The following is a 19780-nucleotide window of genomic DNA, read 5'->3' as shown; positions in this document are numbered from 1 at the left end:
GAAAGGAAGAAAACACTACCCCGCAGGAAAAGAAGGGGAAGGTGCCATTTTTCATTCCCTCCACCAATTGGTTCTCAGAGGAGAAAAAGGAAAGAGTGGAATTGTTAAATGTCTTCATGAGATGGTTCCTGAAGTACATACAGGGAAGGCAACAATGCAGGGCCGAAATACCAGATTAGGCTCAAGGCCAATGCTTTTATCATCGTTCTTCCAGGCAAAACACAACCAAGTGCTACACTGCACACCAAGTGGCAGACGTCAAATACAGCCTTTAACAAGCTCTCAAATCCAATGTACAGTAAAAAAAAAAAAAAAAAAAAAAAAAGGAAGCATGGTCAAATCCAATGGATAAACCAATGCCGAGAATAAGTAAATCAACACTGCGACCAGCTACTGTTAAACAGATAATTATAAGTTCCTTTTAATATGTTGTGGTCAAATCTGTTATCTCAAATTCTTCAAGCCCCACATTGCGTACCAAAAAGTATTGCTGTGGTTTCACTTCACCAGCTACTTGCTCACTCACTCACCCGCAGTGGGATAGGGGAAAGAATCAGGAGAGTAAAAGTGAGAAAAATTGTGGGTTAGAATTAATATGTTGAAAAAATCAAAACAAAACAAAGAAAAACAAAACCAAGGAAAACAAATGATGCAAAAAACCTCAATTGCTCACCACCAGCAAACCAGTGCCCAGCCAGTCCCTCAGCAACTGCTGCCCGGGCAAACTTTCTCCACAGCTTTTATTGCTAAGCACAATGCCACATGGTTTGGGATGTCCCTTTGGCCAGCTGGGGTCAGCTGTCTCAGCTGTGTCCCCTGCCAACCTCTTGTGCACCTCCAGCCTGCTCGCTGGTGGGGTGGTGTGAGGAGCAGAAAAGGTTTTGATGCTGTGCAAGCCCTGCTCAGCAACAGCTAAAACATCCCCGTTATCAACACTGTTTTCATCAAACCCAAAATATAGCCACATACCAGCTACTGTGAAGAAAATTAGCTCTATCCCAGTGAAAACCAGTACAGAGCTCATGTCTTTATAAGTAAAATAACCCATATGAGGTATTTAATTTACACGTTGCAGAAGTAAGGGCAGAAAAGGGAAGCCAGTACAGAATGAATTATTCAGGAGGCAAAACCCAACAATAATAATCTTAGCATATCTAAAACCAAAACAATACGTCAGAGCGTGTGTTCTCTCATATAAATGCATCACATGAGATTATAAACAAAATGCCTGCATACTTCGGGTTAAATACATGCCAATCATTAATATTACTCTGTGTAAACCTACATCAACCTTTTGTAAAGTACATTTCACTATTTTTGGTAGGCCACCTTTCAGCAAGTAAGCAAACCAGTTACACATACATTTAGATGTACATAAATATACATAGATACACAATCAGTTATGAATACAAACTGCACTTATAGGTTGGTTAGCAGATACAATGCCGTCAAATTGAGGTCTCAGCGCAAAAGATGTTGTTCAACTGTAGGACACTGTCAGTTTGCTCTCAGGGCAAAGGGGAAGTTAGAAAAAGTGAGGTAACCATGATGTACACAATTTCTATTAATATATTGATACAGAAATCTTCCTGAATGGCAAAACAACTTTACAGGATATTTTCTCCTACTAATTAAATACCTTTTGAGACTAACTTCATCGATACATAACAAAGTATTCCTGCACTCATTTCCACAAACGAATGAAAAAGTGAAAGCTTATAGAGTGGAGGGGAAAAAACGGGACTGTCTCTTACCACAGCATTAGGCGTTCACTGTCTAGAAGTATTTGGAGTTTTTTTCAATTTTTTTCCCTTTTTTAAAAAAGAATTTTAAACAAACAGGAATTTTGTTTCAGAAACTTAACTGTAAAAAGCAGAGTTATCCAGCATTTCACTGCCAGGATGAGTTGTTCTGGAAAAAGTCTTTGATGGGTAATGGCAACGTTTCAGGCTGTGCTACAGAAAATGACAGTAAAACTCGTGTCATAAGGAAAATATTATTTCTACTGTCATTTGATAAAAAGTTTTGAAGACTTCCTAATATTAACTGTACTAGTGAGTAACAATTATTAATTACTGTAACGTGCTACTTGAGTCAAACGTGATGGATCCAAAACTGATGTATTAACTAGTAACCTAAATTCTCTTTATTGGCAAGGAATACAATATACGCCCTAGTGATGTCTGCATCTGATCTCATACTTAAGCTGCAAAAAGCTTTTTTTTTTTTTTCTTTTTTTATCAAGCTTTCATCTCTCCCCAGTCTCAGGGATATATCTCAAATAAAAACCAGAGCACACAGTGAGAAAAGTAACTACTTTTTTTCTTTTAATATAGATGTAGTACAGGATGTTTAATTACAGCAGGACAGTGCTTCCAGTTAAATAAAATTAAAAACCTTTATTTTCCCCAAATATAAAATTACTAAATTAATGTCTTAAAAGAATAAGAGTATGGAAAAAGCCTTAAATTATACCACCATTTACCACAGTAACCATGATCACCAATTACATACTCCATTGCTTTGGCAAAAAAGTTTTTTTCTTTTAATAACTGCATATAAACCTAACATAGCAAAGACTGTATACATCTTTATATTGCACTTATTTATATACAGGAATAGATGAACTGTAAAGTCTGCATATACTTGGAATGAGCAAATTTTCACAATAAACTGAAAGCAGAAGGATAAGAGCTGGTATGCATATTTAAAAATGCTTAGAAATGTAATACATTTATGTACAGACTGTATGGACTGTATTAACAAACAATATGTACATAACAATTTACTGCTATTGATATTTTAGTATAACTCAGTATTCATTAGTACAGACCTTTGGTTGCATTTAGTTGTTTAATAAGATCTAAGCTCACATACCTCCAAAATGCAACAGGGTATAAAATAAAGCACAACAATTTGTCAAATGGTACAAAACCTACTATTGTCAGTTCCATTAAACCCGAAAAACTAGTGTCTCTGTCTAGCCCCAAAATAGTTATTGTACTTGGAATCAATCTCTATGTGCCATACACAAAAAGAACACCTGAATGTTACATATCTGCAAAATTACATCCCACAACACTTTTTTTTTTTGTAATGTGCAATTCATTTTAATAATACTTTCTAATGAAAAAGAAAAATTAACTTCAACTTTATAATTTTCCAATATGCACTTCTGCAATAACATTATGAATACTTTAAATGTTACCAGCAACGTTAAAAAAATATATGTGCGCCTCCCTTACTCTAAAAGACTATTACCAGTAACTGCTACTTGCTAAGTGTGCTCAGACATTCGTATGAATTATGCAGCTTGCACGTGCCCAACATTTAGCTTCAAAATCATCCTGAGTTTGCACACAATGAAGCAAATCCACATACTTGAAAAAAAAACAAACAGACTTTCCTTTACAGAACAATCATGCAACTGAAGAAGAACTGGGCATCCCATGAACTGCTGTGCTTGTTGGAGTTCCACTTATGGCGTTGAAGATGTGTAGCGAATTAGGCATGACACTGGCCTTTTCTTCCACCGGAGTAATCTTAAAATGGAAAGCACGTATTTACCAAAATGTTAGGAAATACACAAGCATTTATAAAACAGCTAACAAAATTTCATAATGTGCTGCTTATTCACTAACGTTGCACTACTTTCTCAATCACAAAGAAGTTCTTTTTGAGGACGACTACTTTTTTCAGCCATCTTCTACTAGATTTAGGAGGGCAGTAGTTATTTCTCCAACTTCAGTTCTCCTAGTTTAGATACTCCACTGTCCTCTCTAGGGGAAGCTTGGATAGCTTCTCCCATTTCTTTGTTAACTTTCAAAAAGAGTTTCATAATGACAACAGGCTTGCTTTTTGCCCTTTTCTGTTTTCTTTTTTTTGACTTAAAGGTATGATTTGAGCATTTCTTATCAAAAGCTATTGAAGCACCAAAAATATTTCATTCTTAACAGCCAGAAATCTACTGATGCTAAGATTACAAATATTGGGAAAAAAGAATGATATAAAGATTAGACAAACTCAGAGCAGAAGTAAAGAAAACTAATTACCATCCCATCTGATCATATTGGCAAGCGGCAGAGGAGAAAAAAGAAAAATCTGTTAAGATTTTTTTCTATATTTTTCATAACAAAATTTTTGCAGTTGTTTAAAACCCATACTATTGTAAGACAGCGAAGTTTCCGCAGTGACATTAGAATGAACATTGTGAGAAGCTTTTTCCAAATGCAGCAACAGGCAAGCACATAAAGGTAACATTTTTAAAGATTTCAGTGAAGACACTCATGATTCTAAGCCTTCAGGGAAGTGATCAATCTAATTAAAAAAACCCAACCAAACAATCCAACAACATAGCATGTTTTAATTATTTACAGCGAATTAAATTTGTATAAAAAGAACACAGTGGTAGGCTAATAGTACACATTACTGCAGTCAGTGCTGTACTTTCATATTCTGTTCACACTATCTTATAGCTATCAGTTGTTTGCCCCTTCTTCTCTTTGTTTACTTTTAGACAATGTGATTTACTCCTGAAGTTTCAGGCATTATGTGCTTTTTCTTATCGTCAATCTTCGGAAACTCAGAGACCTCAGCATTTTTTAAACATAAGTATCTTGCATTGAGTTAAAAATATTTTTCTTGTGTACAAACTGTCATTATATCCCTTTACTTTTCCCTACACTAAGGGAATATTAATCTTTCATTTATTATCAATAAATTATTTGACCGAAACATTTTAATCTCTTTTCGAAAGGGGTCTTCTGTACAGCTGTCTAATTCTCTCATACATCTTGTTCATCTTAATCAGCTGTCCAGTTATCCTTCCTTCTAAAATCCTCCACTGCTTTCTGCTTTTCAATAAATCACATGGAAATACAGTCAAACTGTCCCATTTGAGGACAGGCTGAGAGAGTTGGGGCTGTTCAGCCTGGAGAAGAGGAGGCTCCGGGGAGACCTTATAGCGGTCTTCCAGTACCTAAAGGGGGCCTACAGGAAAGATGGGGAGAGACTCTTCAGCAGGGCCTGTTGTGGCAGGACGAGGGGTAATGGTTTTAAAAAAGAAAGAGTTAGATACAAACTGGGCATCAGGAAAATTTTTTTTTACAATGAGGGTGGTGGAACACCGGAACAGTGGACCAGAGAGGCGGTAGATGTCCCGTCCCTGGAAACATTCAAGGCCAGGTTCGATGAGGCTCTGAGCAACCTGACCTGGTTGGAGATGTCCCTGCTCCTTGTAGGGGAGTTGGACTAGATGACCTTTGAAGGTCCCTTCCAACCCTAACTATTCTATGATTCTGTGATTTCTGTCAGCTAAGCAATCTCTTTTCCTGTCCCAGTGATCTTTCAAAACTGTTTTCCTCTACACACATATCTGAAATATACTGGTTTTTATTAAAAAAAAACAAAAAACCAAAACCAACCAACATATGGATTCTGACAAAATGGTGTCACTCCCTACAAACTTTGTTTCACAGTATTCTCTATCATCGGTGTCAAGTTTTGTGGTAAGCTTTTCCCTATGATAGTATAACAAAAGAACAGGAGAATGAAAATAAAGCCTATGCACTTGCTGTATTCTTCTGCTTCACCATCATTATATCCTAGCACAGAGCAACTCATAGCACAGTATGTGAAAAAATCACATCAGAAAATAATGGAGAGCAAGAAAGCATGTGAAATGAACTTTAGACACTTGACATCTTTTAACAGAAAAAAAAGAAATTGCCATAAAAGTTTTAGATACCATCCAAGCAAGGGTAGGATAAAGGTAAATCTTTCTTAGAAAAGCCTACAGATAAGCTGTTATACCAGCAAGCTGCCTAGCCTTTTGAGCAAGTATTGCTTGGATAATATTAGAGTAATTTAGAGATGTCAAAAAATAGTAAATGGGTAAAGTCACTGTACATCTAAAGGATGCAATCCTGAAAAAAAGCTGGAAGATTAACAGAATGTTTAAAATGTCAGCTAGATTGAATATCTCAGGTGAGTCTCAAGTTCCATTTTTCCTGTACAATTTAATTTCTGAGTAAAGCCTATACTTTTTGAATGGACAAGAGAAACTCAGAGCTCCTGTTTGTATCAACTGGTTATCCTGACTAGGATGCATTGGTTCGTAGACTAAGAAAAGTTGCTATTATGGTCATACATCTAAGGAAGTCTCATAGACGTGTGTATTAGTAAGGTAAAATATTATCAAAAATCACAGGTATTTATTGTGGGCCAGAAATACAAGTCCTGAGGGTTAAGAACTCTGGCTTTGGGAAAAGATTATACAAATAACAGTGGACAAAAGAAAAGAAACCTGAAGTGATGAATATGATAAATAAAAACATCAAGAAGGCGGGATCAAGCATGAATCTTCAGCCCTTCCTGTCCTCCTGGAAATAATATCCCTGTCTCTGAAGTTAGGGTACATTTCTACCATAGATCCCAGATGCAAGGTCCTAAATCTCACTCCACAAGAATTCCGGTGTACTTTCTCCCATATCTCCAGCTTTTCTGTAGCAGGTTCCTCTCAAGAAAATGTGTTAGAACACCTCTTGAAAGATATTTAACTCTGTTGCAAAAGTAAATGCTTATACCTCCGTAGTCTAAGGGAAAAGGGCTAAGCTCACAGATCAAATCTCCCTACATTTACCAGGAAGTATAGACTAAAATGAGATTTTTGGGTCACTGCATAGAGACACATATGAAGTATAAGTGACATATATTAATGTCATTAAATTTGTTTTATCTTTACTGTAATCTTCCTCTCTTACAAAAAACAACAGGCTGGTGCCAACCAGATTTACTTAATGAGGAAGACTTAATTCTGAAGATCAATAAAGCACCTGCAGAAAATTCACAGACAGAAAGAAAAGAAAAGAAAAAAAAAAAAAAAAAAAAAAAGATGAAGTTCTGCAATTCCACGATATGCTTATACTCCAATAGGGGAAAAAAGAAAGAAAAAAAAAAAAAAAAAGAAGTAATCCTTTGGTGCAAAGCATTACATACACTTTTCCTAGTGGGTTCATATTACAGCTACATTCTGAATGCTGGTATGTATAATTTAATTTCAGCACATACTTGTTCATGCATTATTTCAGAAAGCTCTTTTGCCATTTCTCTGTAGTTGGCCTTCATTTCTTCCTGATATTCCAACTGATCTTCCTTTATAAGTCGTTCATTTACACCCAGAGCATGCCCACAAGCTTCAACAAATTGCCTGGTTTAGATAAAATAAGAAAAAAATATCTCAATCACGAATAAAAAAATCCAAAAGATTAATTCAAAATGCCAGCTTAAAGTACAGTCAGAACACTATAAAAGTTAAAAGTTTTTTAAAACATTCTTATGATATCAGTCTTGAGAAAAAAGTAAATTTTTGATTTTTAATTTTTTTTTAACATACCTAAAAACTTCCTTTAGTAGCTTTACTTTATTGTCTGGATATCTTTTGGTGTTTGTGTCATCTAAGAAAGCTCTTGCATATGCTAATGGACCAGCATTAACCTAAAAAGAACAAGAATTACAAAATAAAGTCAGTTCTCTGACATATTGTCTCAGCAATAACAGGTACTACAGGCGTCTGTCCAATTTGCTTTTCTTAGGAGAACACATTGATTTCAAAAAAGCTGGACTTATTTCACAAGAAAACTGCTGGAGTTGGAACGTAAGAGCAGGAGAAGTCTCTACAGCACTCTGTGAACCTGTCCTGGCACAAAGAACCCACTTAGATGATGTGGCAAAGTAACTGCTGATATTGCCAATTTCTCATCTCTCCTTATTAAAGTAGGGGGGGAAAATGAGGAAAATGAACTAAATCTACTACTGTTTGGTCTGCTTGTCTATTGAAAACACTCTTCCAAGCTGTACATTCAGCAATAATTAGCAGAAATTTAACTGCGCTATTATGGCAGCCACATGAAAAGTGGATTCAACGACTTCTGACTCATCTCTATTATTGTTTTATATTAACTGTAGGAGTCCCTCCCTTCTCATCCCAAATGCTAGCTTCACAACTTGCTGACTGTGGGTTTTTTTTTTTCTTTTCTCTTCAACACAACAGCAGCTCATTTCAGATGACTGTTTACTGTTCCTTTGATTTGAATCAGTTAAAAATAATAGAGCAGCACTTTTGCCATTTTAATCTTAAGACCCTTATCATATTGATTTGTACATGCAGCACCTGCTCTACATACTCTGTTTTGGCAGATCTGATGGTTTCTTTGTACATTCAGTTCTTGCTTGCCTTATACAAAATGAAATGTTGCACAGTGAAATTTTCTACTGTTACCCTCCTCCTATATATAGGCATTCCCTCTTCATTGCCATAGGCATCTTACTGAAATAAAAAAGCAATAATGACCATGTTCAACCTACCACAAGCAGACCTATGCTCATTCGTCCTCATACGGGAAGCCACTATTATATGGTGGTTTCAGCTTTCCACCAAAACCTGGGGGGCTCAGACCACCATAGATTCCAGAGATGAATCTTAATCCATTCATGTAACTGTCCATAATCAGCGTTTATATGAAATACTTTTATTGCTTTTCCTATTCTGGAAATAACTGCAAATAGTGAGCACGTTTCTGAATTTAGGACATTCTTGAATATACAGAATAGAAACTAATGATAAAATGCTACTTTTTCAGGGACAGAAGCAAGTGAAATAGCTGAATGGCAAAGTAGCCGGTCTTACCTGAACACTGACACTTCCTTGCAGCTTCAGCTGCAATTTGATCATATCTACTTCAGCTGAAGAGCAAAGCTGCCTAAGTTCCGCAACTTTTTTACTCATTTCATCAATGGCTACTTCAATTGGGTTTAAATCAGTATGGTGCTGGTACATTACTGGAATGCGCTTTTTCACATATGGGAAACAATGTATAGCTATAGATGGAAACAATAATATAGTTAGAAGAGGAGTTTTGAATAAGGTGTCTTTTGATATGCTAAAATATCATTTTGACATAATTAGTTGCCCAATTTAATAACATATTATATAATTAGAAATTCTACCAAATGTACAGGGAAACAAAGTACTGCAAATGTAAATATGCATAGCTTTACACGTATTACAGCAAAGAAAGATCATTGTCTTTATTGCTACTAATAATAACCAAGAAATAAACCACTGGAACTTAATTAATATGAGCACTGTAAGAAGAATTACTTATCATCCACGTACCTCAAAAAAAGGAGAAGAATAAAAAATAGCAAAGCTGTATTTCCTCACAAATATTAGCTATGGACAGCTGACATTATAAAATAATTTATTTAAGTCGTCTTTACGACTCTATTAAAACAGTGATCCAGAAGCTCATAAACAGAGACAAAACACAAAACAGTCTTTTCCTAAGAACAAGGAAAGCTAGACTCCAAATTCACAATTGTTGAAGCATATGGAAAAAACCCCCAAAATTATTATCCACTGAAGAAACCAATCTGAAAAACCTAGTTTTAGCTAAAAATATGAAAAGTACTTTAGCTGATAGCTATAAAGGACTTGAAGTGAAATGGAAAAACCCATACAGAACAGAATTGGACCATCTGAATTCATGCTTCCAGTGAAAGTCCAACCTGTAATTTCACAAATTCAGATTTACACATTATACAGAAACACTGCCAAACACACCATAACATTTAATCATCTCCCTTAAAAGTATAATAAAATGTTTTGTATCGGTGAACTAAATATCTTTAAAGTTTGAGCCTATGGGGATATAGATGGGCACCACCTCTCCCTTCTAAAGCTAACAAATAAGAAACTAAAGCACAACAATTAGATCAAAATCACAATGGAACAGAGGCTGGAAATCAAACCAGAACCTGCCCTTCAGGCTCTTTTAGAGCTTTTAGCCAAAAGAACCAATGCTGCATTTTACATTCAGATGCTCATTTATAAGTGTTTGCACGTCACATTTTTGAGTATTATTTTCAAGTATGTAAATAGCATTTTGGTATACTTTGCAATTCTTGTCACCTCCACAGTCATAAGTGAAATCTTCTAAAGGATTCTTTTTTTTTCTGACAAAATACACAACATATAGAAAAACCTAGTATCAAGAATTAAGTATAAAACCCAAAAGAGCAATTATCTTTCAATGGAAATTTCTATTTAATCAGTACCTGTCAAAATAGTCCGCCTCTTGCACTGTTCTTCTACTCCTCCTTGTCTTTTACCAGTTTGAGTAAAAGGCATCTCAAACATAAAGCGACGAATGTTATGAGTCCTTTCAAAATCTGTTTTTCTTTCTTGCAACTCTTTTTCTTCGAAGTATGGAATTACATGTGTAACTTGAATATATGCATATTTTGAATCTAAATCCTTAGGATTTACCTTAAAAACATGAAGAAAAAGCCCAAATAGCTACATTGTGAATAAAGTAGATTTAATTGTAGTCACATAACTTTCAGAAATTAAATTTAGTCTCTTAATCATATGAAACATTAATGCTCTCATGGGTCTTCTTCGCATTCAGTTTCTACAGCTGATACAACAGTAGGTTGGAGACCAAAAATTGCTAGGGATTAAAAAAGTTAACAGTTAAAAATAAAGCCCTACATTGTAAATTGTTCAGGTATCACCTTCAGAAGGCACTCCTCCCACACCATCTCAACTCTGACACCCTGTGAGGGTCCCAAAGCCTGTACTGGTGGGAGCAGGGCAAACTGAAGCTTCACTATTTAATTCATTTTGTTTCTAGAACTGGATGACTAAGAGCTTCATGGACTGGCAGATCTTTAATTTGGTAAAAGCAGCAACTAGCCTGTAGTACCAATACATAAGGTCTCCTAAGGCTTTGCCCAACAAGGTCCCTAAATGGACCAAGGATTTATTTTTTTTTGTAAATTCCCCCAACTATGGGATAAAGAGAGCACCCTAAACCTGTGCAACCTTCTAAAAGTTGCTGCCTACCATTTTAGTACCATATTAAATATTCATGTTATCTTTGCCCATCTCTGAGCCATTTCACTTCTAAACTAATTCGGTATTTTTTAAAGATTATTGGACTGGAACTTAAAGTGGTAACTTATGTACTCATTCTGATACAGCTGACAGAAAAATCTTCCCTACAAATGCTGACAAATGCATTATAATTAATTGTAAAGAATTAATGAGAGTACACTTGAAGATCTATGAAAAACTGAGATTACAATATAAATCTCTTGCCTTCCATGGCATGAAATCTAGCCCTTGTGTAAGTCCTCCGCTCCTTTTAAAGTTCCAACACTGAAAAGCCCACCATTGTTGCACTTTCAGGCCAGAAGCACAGAACTTTCTGATCTTCTTGGTAGAATCAAAGAACAGAACAGACAGGAAATGATAATAAGAGAAAATCACCATAAAGTCTGAAGCGAAACTAAAGTTAAAAATTGGCTGAGGAAGGGAAGAAAAGGAATGCAGAGAGGCATCTTGTGGAATATGTGTTCTTCTCAGCATACGAGATATTGTGGCCCTCTTCAGTTCACCAGTTTTGGAGCCTTCAATTACAAAGGAAAGCATTTCCTACGCCAAATCTAGGTCTAACCAGATGACTTTGTGTGACCATTTTTTTCTACATTTTAAGCGTTTATAATATTGAACAGGCTCAGAGACATAGGCAAAGGACAACACGAACAACTGATGCAAAATTAAAATCTTATTTACATATGGTACTTTTCTCAGAAGAGGGGTCTGTTTCTTCCTTCAGAAGAAAGTCTGGACTCTGCTCTCAAGGTGCAGAAAAGGGGAAAAACTTGCAAAGAATGACTGTGCTTAAACTGGCAAGAAATGTAGCTAAATTTAACACAGATTATGATCATAATTCATATTTGTTCTAAGAGACAATTGTTATTTTAAGAAGTAACACTACAGAAATTAAGCTTTTTGGTTGTTGTTAAAGGTGAACTTGACAGGAGATGATACTTCTCTCATGCCCTGCAACCAGTAGAGTTTTTAGACACATATGTCTGCGTGCCAAATAAATAACAGTGATTCTACAGCAGTTCAAGTGGATTAGTAAAAGTAATTATTAGAATTTTTTAAAGAGATAATAAAGATCATACTTTGCCAGAATCTTGAATCATTTTCACATTTTCAGATCCAAATTTGTCAGAGTAGAGTTTTTGGAGTCTTTGGGAAATCTCTGAAAGAGGTGTGAGTTTAGGCTCTTTATAGATGTATTCCTTTCCATCTTCATCCTCAAAGAATCCCTGTAAAAACCAAAGTAATCAAAATCTTGGGAAAAAACCACATAGGGCAATGATTAAGATGAACATAATGTGTGTGGTTCAACGCAAATACAAACATTTAACATAAGGATTCGAGCAAACATAAATAAAGAGAAATTAAAATCTAAGTAAAAAATATTTCCTAAGAGAATAAAAAAACCCCAGAAAAATGTAATTAACTACTACAGAATGAGTGAAAGATAATGGAAACAAACAGTTAAAATTTTAAAAGTTTGTTTTAATCTTATGGTGTGCCAAGCCTTTGAGATAACTTTTCTTCACTTTTAATTAAAAGTGAACTTCTAGCACTGTTTCACTTGCCAAAACAGAAATCTTATTACCCAACAGGACTATCTGATTCACAAGTGAATATTTTGACAATAGTTTACGTAAAAATAATCTGAAAAACTTCTTTATGTAGTAATAAAAAATTAATTCCAGAAAATTAATTTTAATTTATGTAAAGATCTTCTTTTTATGTTGTACTATATTGACACATACTTCTTAATTTTTATTACATAAAGTATTTGTTTTAAAACCATAACTAAAGGCAAAATAGAGTGAATGGAAAGTGAAACAGCTCATTGGTTTAAAACAACAAGCCATGTCTGAGTTCATGTTTGAAACCAGAAAATAAATATTTTTGTCATAAACAAAACAGACAAAATAGAAAAGCACAACATATCATGTATAAACACAGGCTAGATTGACAAAAATACCCACATCAAACTAAGGTGGAATGCAGTAGTTTTTACTGCATTGCTTGCTTTGTAAGCGGTTACTGTAATTACCTCAACATCTGTTTCACTGTCTGTAAACTGGTATTGCTATAAAGTTATAAAAGACAACAGAATACATGTAAAGTTATACTGCTCAGAGTATTTTACAATTCTCCATGCTCAGCTGAACAATCAGCAACTGGGCTACACACACAGAAAGTGTATTACTTGATACTGCGTCATACCATACTGATACATATGCATTCTAGACATATATTACAGGATGTGAAGCTGTCCAATACACAGCCAGAACTTTTGTTCGAAGCATGCAATACTGATGCATAGAAAAGAGTGATCTGTTCTCTAAATGGAGCTTAATGTTTTTTTTTGAATTGCAATGGCTATTAATGCATACCAATCTAAGAAGCAGCCTTGCAAACCACACTGTAGCACTACAGACATTAAGTCAATACATTGCTAAGAACTGACATTATAGAAAACTTACCGCTGCCTTAAGGTAGTAAATAAAAGAAGAAAAAGAAAAAAAAAAAGCAAAAAATTTACTGAGGAAAATAAGGAAGAATTGTATCGGAATTGATAAATGTTTTAAACTAAATCATTGATGGTGCTTAATTATTTCTTACAGAACACATTTCTTGTACTTTTTATGTCATGGTATCAATTAGACGATGAAATAGTATACCTTGTAAAATAAATTCAGGTTTTTCTTACTGCATAGAGCAGGCAAGTTAAATTTAAATAACACTCACCTGTCCAAAGAACGCTACCCTGAAATAAGTTCCCAGTAGTCTCTTGCCTGTATGCATAACTTCTGTTACTTTGCTGTATGCTCGATGAAGAGTGTCATATAAATGAGCAAGCCTCTAAAAATAAAACAAAACAATCATGGGGTAAAAGAATAACATAGAACTTTCCTATCTTAAAACAACAATAAAGATGTCCTTGTAGTTAATAACAACTAGAAACACTGTTTTATTGAACAGTAGTAATAGGTTTAGCACTTGTATCAGAATGACAATATGCAAGATTAATTTTTAATCATTTCTATTTAAAGATAAACAGTTACATAAAATTAAAACAAAAATGTAAACATTCATATTTCAGTTACAATTTTAATATTCTTGTTCTGTGATGTCCAATGCCTCATGCAGTTAGACTAGAAAAATTTCAATTTTTCTTGCTCAGATTTATTTATGATGAATTTAGTACCTCAAAATCTCTCCGTTTTTCATAAATTGGAATTATAAGTTTATAGATGTCAGCAATGAGTTCATAGCGTTCTGCCTTCCAGAGTCCATCAGCGCACTGCTCCAACAATTCCATCAGCACATCCTAGATTTGGATACACATTTGAAAAGGTAAAACGATTCAGTACTCCTGAAAAGCACAGCAAATACTTATACCCAAGTTCTTCCCAATGAAAAGGGAGATCTTGCCTCAAACCAAAATTATCTACACTTAGTAATTTAGATTATTGTGGTAATCAAAAATTGCTAACAGGAAACAAAAGAAAACAGAATGGTTGGAGTGTACACATGTACCCTTTTTATTTACCACAAACAGCATTTTCCTTTTAGATACTCCTGACCTCTTAAGTCTACAAATGACACCGGTGTGAGGACCCAAGGTCTTACCTTGAATCCCTGGTTTTACCTTGCAACATGTTTTTTTCATTTTTTTTTTTTCCTTGGGGTTTTTTTGGTTTTGCACAAAGAACATTATTTTTAAAAGGCAGCTATAAAAACACTCGACTGTAATGGTTCTGAAGGAAATCATCAGACAAATTACATCAACAATAACTAAAAAGATATAATACCAAAAGCTGTACTGAGATGTAATTATTGAGGTACAACAGTGGAATTTGGTATACTTGGTCCAGAATGAAAATATATATAACAACAGTTAGAGAAAGCTGACAAATCCCAAAGGGTCAAAACAGAGTCACAAGCAAGAAACCACCTTGGCTTTGTTGGGTTTGATCCCAATATCCTCGTAGCAAAAATATAGTTATTTAAGGTTAATTAAGAACTATGCTTATCTGTACATTAGAATGGAAGCATATATTTTGCATTAAAGCAGTTACATCATAATTATAAAGTCCTTTCCTTCAGGCCCTAACACATCTCAGTCCTCTTCAAACACATCTGGAGCTCCAAGAACTTCCAAGAAAATTAAAGTCTGAGACTGAGGTGTCAGAAGACACAACATTTCTACATTTTGAGAACTTCTGGTACCGTTCCTACATCGTAGTGGTGAAGACAGAAGCTGGAAATAGCTGCTTTTATCCTCAGAAGGGATACAATGCTACTTGATTCCCATCCTTCCTTTGGCAGAGGACTAAGAGAGCATAAAGACATCACTAAGAAAAGCCAACTTTAATACTGAGAACAAAGAGACTGAAAAATGCTACCCTTAACTGTGTGCTGCAATGGTCCCTAAAACATCTTGTCCCTTCCCCTAGTCATAATGGGGCTGCATAGACTCCCCAAATATCTCCATCTTCAGCAACTGGGTGGTGAGAACTGAGAGACCAGTGGCATGCTGGACCACAAGGGCTGTCTACAAACAGTTTTATGGCAAGAGTCTTAACTCAGACACCAGAGGGCATCCAAATGCAGCACAGCAGTACAATTTCGTTTGCACACAGGAAAAAAAAATACAAAAAGCAAAAGCTTCCTGTGGGAGAGCTTTGGGTGATTTTTTGCAGGTGCAAAGCTTTGCATTTGTCTTTGCAGAACCTTGAGAGGCTTCTGTGTTCTTTTAGTTTGAGGTCTCTCTGAACAGCAGCCCTGCCCCCTGGTGTATCAGTCACTTCCCATCCATTTAGTTTAACCCACAGACTTATGATATACTGCATCCCATGACCTAGATTGCTAATGAAGATGTTATAGACTTGTTGGAGTGAGTGCAGAGGACCACCATGAAGATGATCGGAGGGCTGGAGCAGCTCTCCTACGAGGACAGGCTGAGAGAGTTGGGGCTGTTCAGCCTGGAGAAGAGAAGGCTCCGGGGAGACCTTACAGCGGCCTTCCAGTACCTGAAGGAAGCTTATAAGAAAGACAGGGAGAATTCTTTAGTAGGGCCTGTAGTGATAGGATGAGGGGTAATGGTTTCAAAATAGAGGGAGGTAGATTTGAATTATACATTAGGAAAAAGATTTTTACTGTGAAGGTGGTGGAACACTGGAACAGGTTGCCCAGAGAGGTGGTGGATGCCCCATCCCTGGAAACATTCAAGGCCAGGTTGGATGGGGCTCTGAGCAACCTGATCTGGTTGGAGATGTCCCTGCCCCTTGCAGGGCGGTTGGACTAGATGACCTTTGAAGGTCCCTTCCAACCCAGACAATTCCATGATTCTATGTTAAACAGCATCAGCCTGAGTATCCCTGAAGAATACCAGTCTTCACCACCATACTTAAAGTATCTTATACGTTTGGGTAAGTACCTATTTCAGTTTTTCATAAAGTGGTTTAATATATTGAATTACACTGCATGTTGGTCACTTACAAGAGCTATAATACCATCTGAGCTGTGAAGCTCTTTCATTTATTTATCAATCTGCAAGTTAGAATAATTCCTCTCATGGAAAGTAATAGCTAACAAGAGAGCAGAAAAAAAAAACAAAAACAGGAAGGTAGAGATTGACTTACTATCTGTGGTGGAGCTATATTCTGGCAGAGTTTATTTTGGAAAAAAAATAACACATCTGAATGAAATTGTTGCTCAACGTTAATCTGCATGGAATCTGGCAACTAGCACAGGCCTGTTAGCCATAGCTCACATCTCACGTATGGACTGCCTACAGCAAAGTCTAGCATGGAAAGAATATCAGGTTCCAGGCTTTTACCTTTCTATTTCTGACACCCAGAAGATTTTTAGTTCTGCAAGGAGAATTTGACTTGTGCTGCTGAATAGGTTCTCTGGGTAGACAATTGTTTTAATGAAACATAACACAGTAACTTTATTAAAAAAGACAAACCAAAATTTTGGTTTTTTTCAACTGTCTAGTTTAGGAAATGCGTTAGGGTGACCCTGGCCTGAGAGAGAATTCTTTTAAAATGAGAATTGAGAATTTTTTAAATTTCATTTTTTTTAAAATTAGAAACTACATAAAGTCTTAAGACAAATTTCACTTAATTAGGAAGACTTTATATAAACTGGAGAATATAAAAGATGTTTTGCCTCTTTTAGAAACATGGATGGATCCCCCCGACCCCTCACACTTGTAATTACTCTTCTGGAGATTTACCTCTAAAGTTACTAGCATCCAGGGAAATTCCCAGTTTTAAGAAAGAAATTCCACACAACTCTTGTTACTACATATAGGAAGAATTCCCATCAGAGTATCATTTTGCTCAGTAGTAGTGAGGTACAGCTTGAAAGACATGTTTCTGCTTTCTGATTTCTGTACTCAACTGATCTGTCATATGACTTTTTTTTTTCCTTTAGACTAATACAGGTTTGCTTACATAAGAACATACTAAGGAAACACTCCATATATGAGTATGTTCCTATTAATGAAACAAACTAGACTACCCATTTTGAAGTACTTCTGTAAAATACTAGTCATCTTAATTTATCCATGACTTTTAGTCTACTAAAAACCAGACAGTTCTTCCCTATTATAACTCTTCCTGGGGTGAACTATAAGAAGTTATCTTAAAAAATGGTAGCTTATTTCAACATTTAATCAGACAGAGTAATATATGGTTAAGTTTTAAAAGGGTTGCATGCAGGAAAAAGTGAAATTTGGCAAGGTCTGATCCTTTTGCAAGCTCCACAGGCTTTTGATTTCACTCTTGGCTTACTTCTGTTCCATGGAAATACTGAGAGATGGAAGTAAATTTGGATAGAGTTCAATGACCCAGAAAAAGCAGTATATTCTTTTTTGTAAGGACTGACTAATGAGAAAAAGAATGAAAAAATTCCAATTTAAAAAATACAAAAGAATTTAGCTCTGACAAATGGTTTGTCAGGTAGATACTGACAAGAATTTCCAACAAAAGTTTCCATCAGCAGCAGTCACTAGAAACCCAAATCACTTAGAGCAGCTGACATTTTGCTTTGAGTAACATGTTAAATTCCACCCTGGATCAGAAGAATTAGTGGTTTAAAGAATATAGCATATAAATTAAAAAAAAAAGCAATCTGCTGTTGGGTGTCTTTGGAAAGAAAAAGCACTTTTTTTCCTCATTTCAAGTAATTCCAACTCCTTTCTTTCCAGAAAAAGGCAAGTCAACAATTTTCGTCTTAAAACGATAGAGCAAAGCAGTAACAGATCTTAGGAGTAAAACACAAGTACCCAAGCCTAAACACAGGCTTAAACCACTAAGTCTTTCATCTGTTCCTCCTAAATTGGTTAGTATAGCCACAATTTGCACAGGCAATTAATTTTGTTATACACCTTCACCACATACAAACTAAAATACAAAAGAAAATTTTTTTTTTGTGGTACACTTATGCTTACGTACCAGGGAGTTTTCCAGCACAGCTACTGCAAGCAGTGGTCTGTCCTTCCCTCCCCCACCTATATACAGTATGCAGTAAATACATACTGTAGATGTAGCTCTTCATGAGCAAGATTATTCATGTTCTTTTCATATAGGCTTCTTAATAGTAAAATTTACTGTAGAGCCAGCGGAGATGGATCAGTGGAGAGACAAGGAGTGAAACTTAAGCCAGAAAAAAGCCAACACTGATGCAAATCTGGTGTCAGTAAAACCACTTTCATTTTTACTGCTTATTTACTCAGGGAAACTGTAAACCAGCAAAACCAGTGAATACATTTTCATGATTGCTGGTGTTGTAACAATCTAAATCAAAGTCAGTTTTTTTAAAAAAACAGATCTTTTAAACTCTAAATAAATAAGCTGCATTAGTGTTCATCCTGTCAACTAGCTTGAAACCCCATTTTGCTTACTTTTATTCCAATAGTAGTGTTCAGTTGATGCGCTAGTGCTTTACTTAAAATATACATTTACAGTAAACTCTCTAAAGCTGAGACAGCTCACAGAAATTTTTATTTATTTTTAGGATATCAATAGCAGCTAAGAAAACAATTATAATACCCACCATATTAGTCAGCCTCCGGTCTGAAATACAAAACTTGGAAAAACAAACAGCACTTCAATGTGCATCAATTCTAACTCTTATGTTTACTTACTTCATTGAAGTGAACATCTTGCATTCCAACATCCTCCATCATTGAAGCCTCTTCATCTATATTAGGTGTGATTACTCTGAAAGCAGTACAACCTTGCCTAAACATCCCTGTCATTGAAAAAGAAAAATAGACAAATTTACTTTTCTCCACCAGGACAACATTAGGCCATTTTGTATTGCTGGATAAGGCAGAAGCCATATTTAAATATACTTACCACCAAATTAACAAATTAAAAAAAAATCCAGCCTCTCACTGCATCATTAAAATACTAGACCTGACATTACTGTGTAAGTATAAGCAGGTTTTAAAAAACCACAAATGTTAATATCTTGACACTTACCTACCAAAGTAAGTAGTGTCGGAATCTTCCTATTTTATCTTAAAACTTTCACAGTATTTAATAAAAACTGGTGTGAAGTCATGCTAGAACTGCGTACAAGAACAGGCCCTGGCATATCAGTTTCCCCAGTCTGAACAATATGAATGGACTGACATCAACCATACAAAATGATCAAAAGGATGGCAAACCAGATTATTTAGCTTTAGATACAGAATGTCAGTCTACAAGCAAGGAAAAAAAATGCCAGCCTACAAGCAAGGAAAAAAAATGCCAGCAAATCTAACTTCTTTTGCTGAAATAAGTATTTAGCAAAAATGGAGTTTAGCGTATTCTAACA

The 19780-nt window shown here is 35.5% G+C and overlaps 1 protein-coding gene across 14 annotated transcripts in view; it reads right to left on the bottom strand.

Moving 5' to 3' along the window:
- Positions 1-1752: 1752 nt before the first annotated feature.
- The window catches only part of DOCK9 (dedicator of cytokinesis 9), a 135871-nt gene continuing 117843 nt past the window's right edge, over positions 1753-19780 (bottom strand). For 7 of the 14 annotated variants that reach the window (XM_086771115.1, XM_086771193.1, XM_086771099.1 and 4 more), the window contains exons 45-54: positions 19104-19210; positions 14151-14273; positions 13685-13804; positions 12993-13028; positions 12037-12183; positions 10117-10327; positions 8687-8877; positions 7394-7494; positions 7069-7207; positions 1753-3542 (exon numbers count right to left, since the gene is read on the bottom strand). In XM_086771115.1, coding sequence (XP_086627241.1) covers positions 3420-3542; positions 7069-7207; positions 7394-7494; positions 8687-8877; positions 10117-10327; positions 12037-12183; positions 12993-13028; positions 13685-13804; positions 14151-14273; positions 19104-19210 — 1298 coding nt within the window. In that variant the 3' untranslated portion in view covers positions 1753-3419. The remainder of the gene's footprint in view (positions 3543-7068; positions 7208-7393; positions 7495-8686; positions 8878-10116; positions 10328-12036; positions 12184-12992; positions 13029-13684; positions 13805-14150; positions 14274-19103; positions 19211-19780) is intronic. The other 7 variants (XM_086771170.1, XM_086771153.1, XM_086771108.1 and 4 more) reach the window with 2 other exon arrangements.

This window comes from Chlamydotis macqueenii, chromosome 1, assembly GCF_036417535.1.
Source record: "Chlamydotis macqueenii isolate bChlMac1 chromosome 1, bChlMac1.mat, whole genome shotgun sequence".
Classification (NCBI taxonomy): Eukaryota; Metazoa; Chordata; class Aves; order Otidiformes; family Otididae; genus Chlamydotis; species Chlamydotis macqueenii.
Note: the sequence above shows the minus strand (reverse complement) of the source record. Positions and strands in the feature narration are given on the sequence as shown.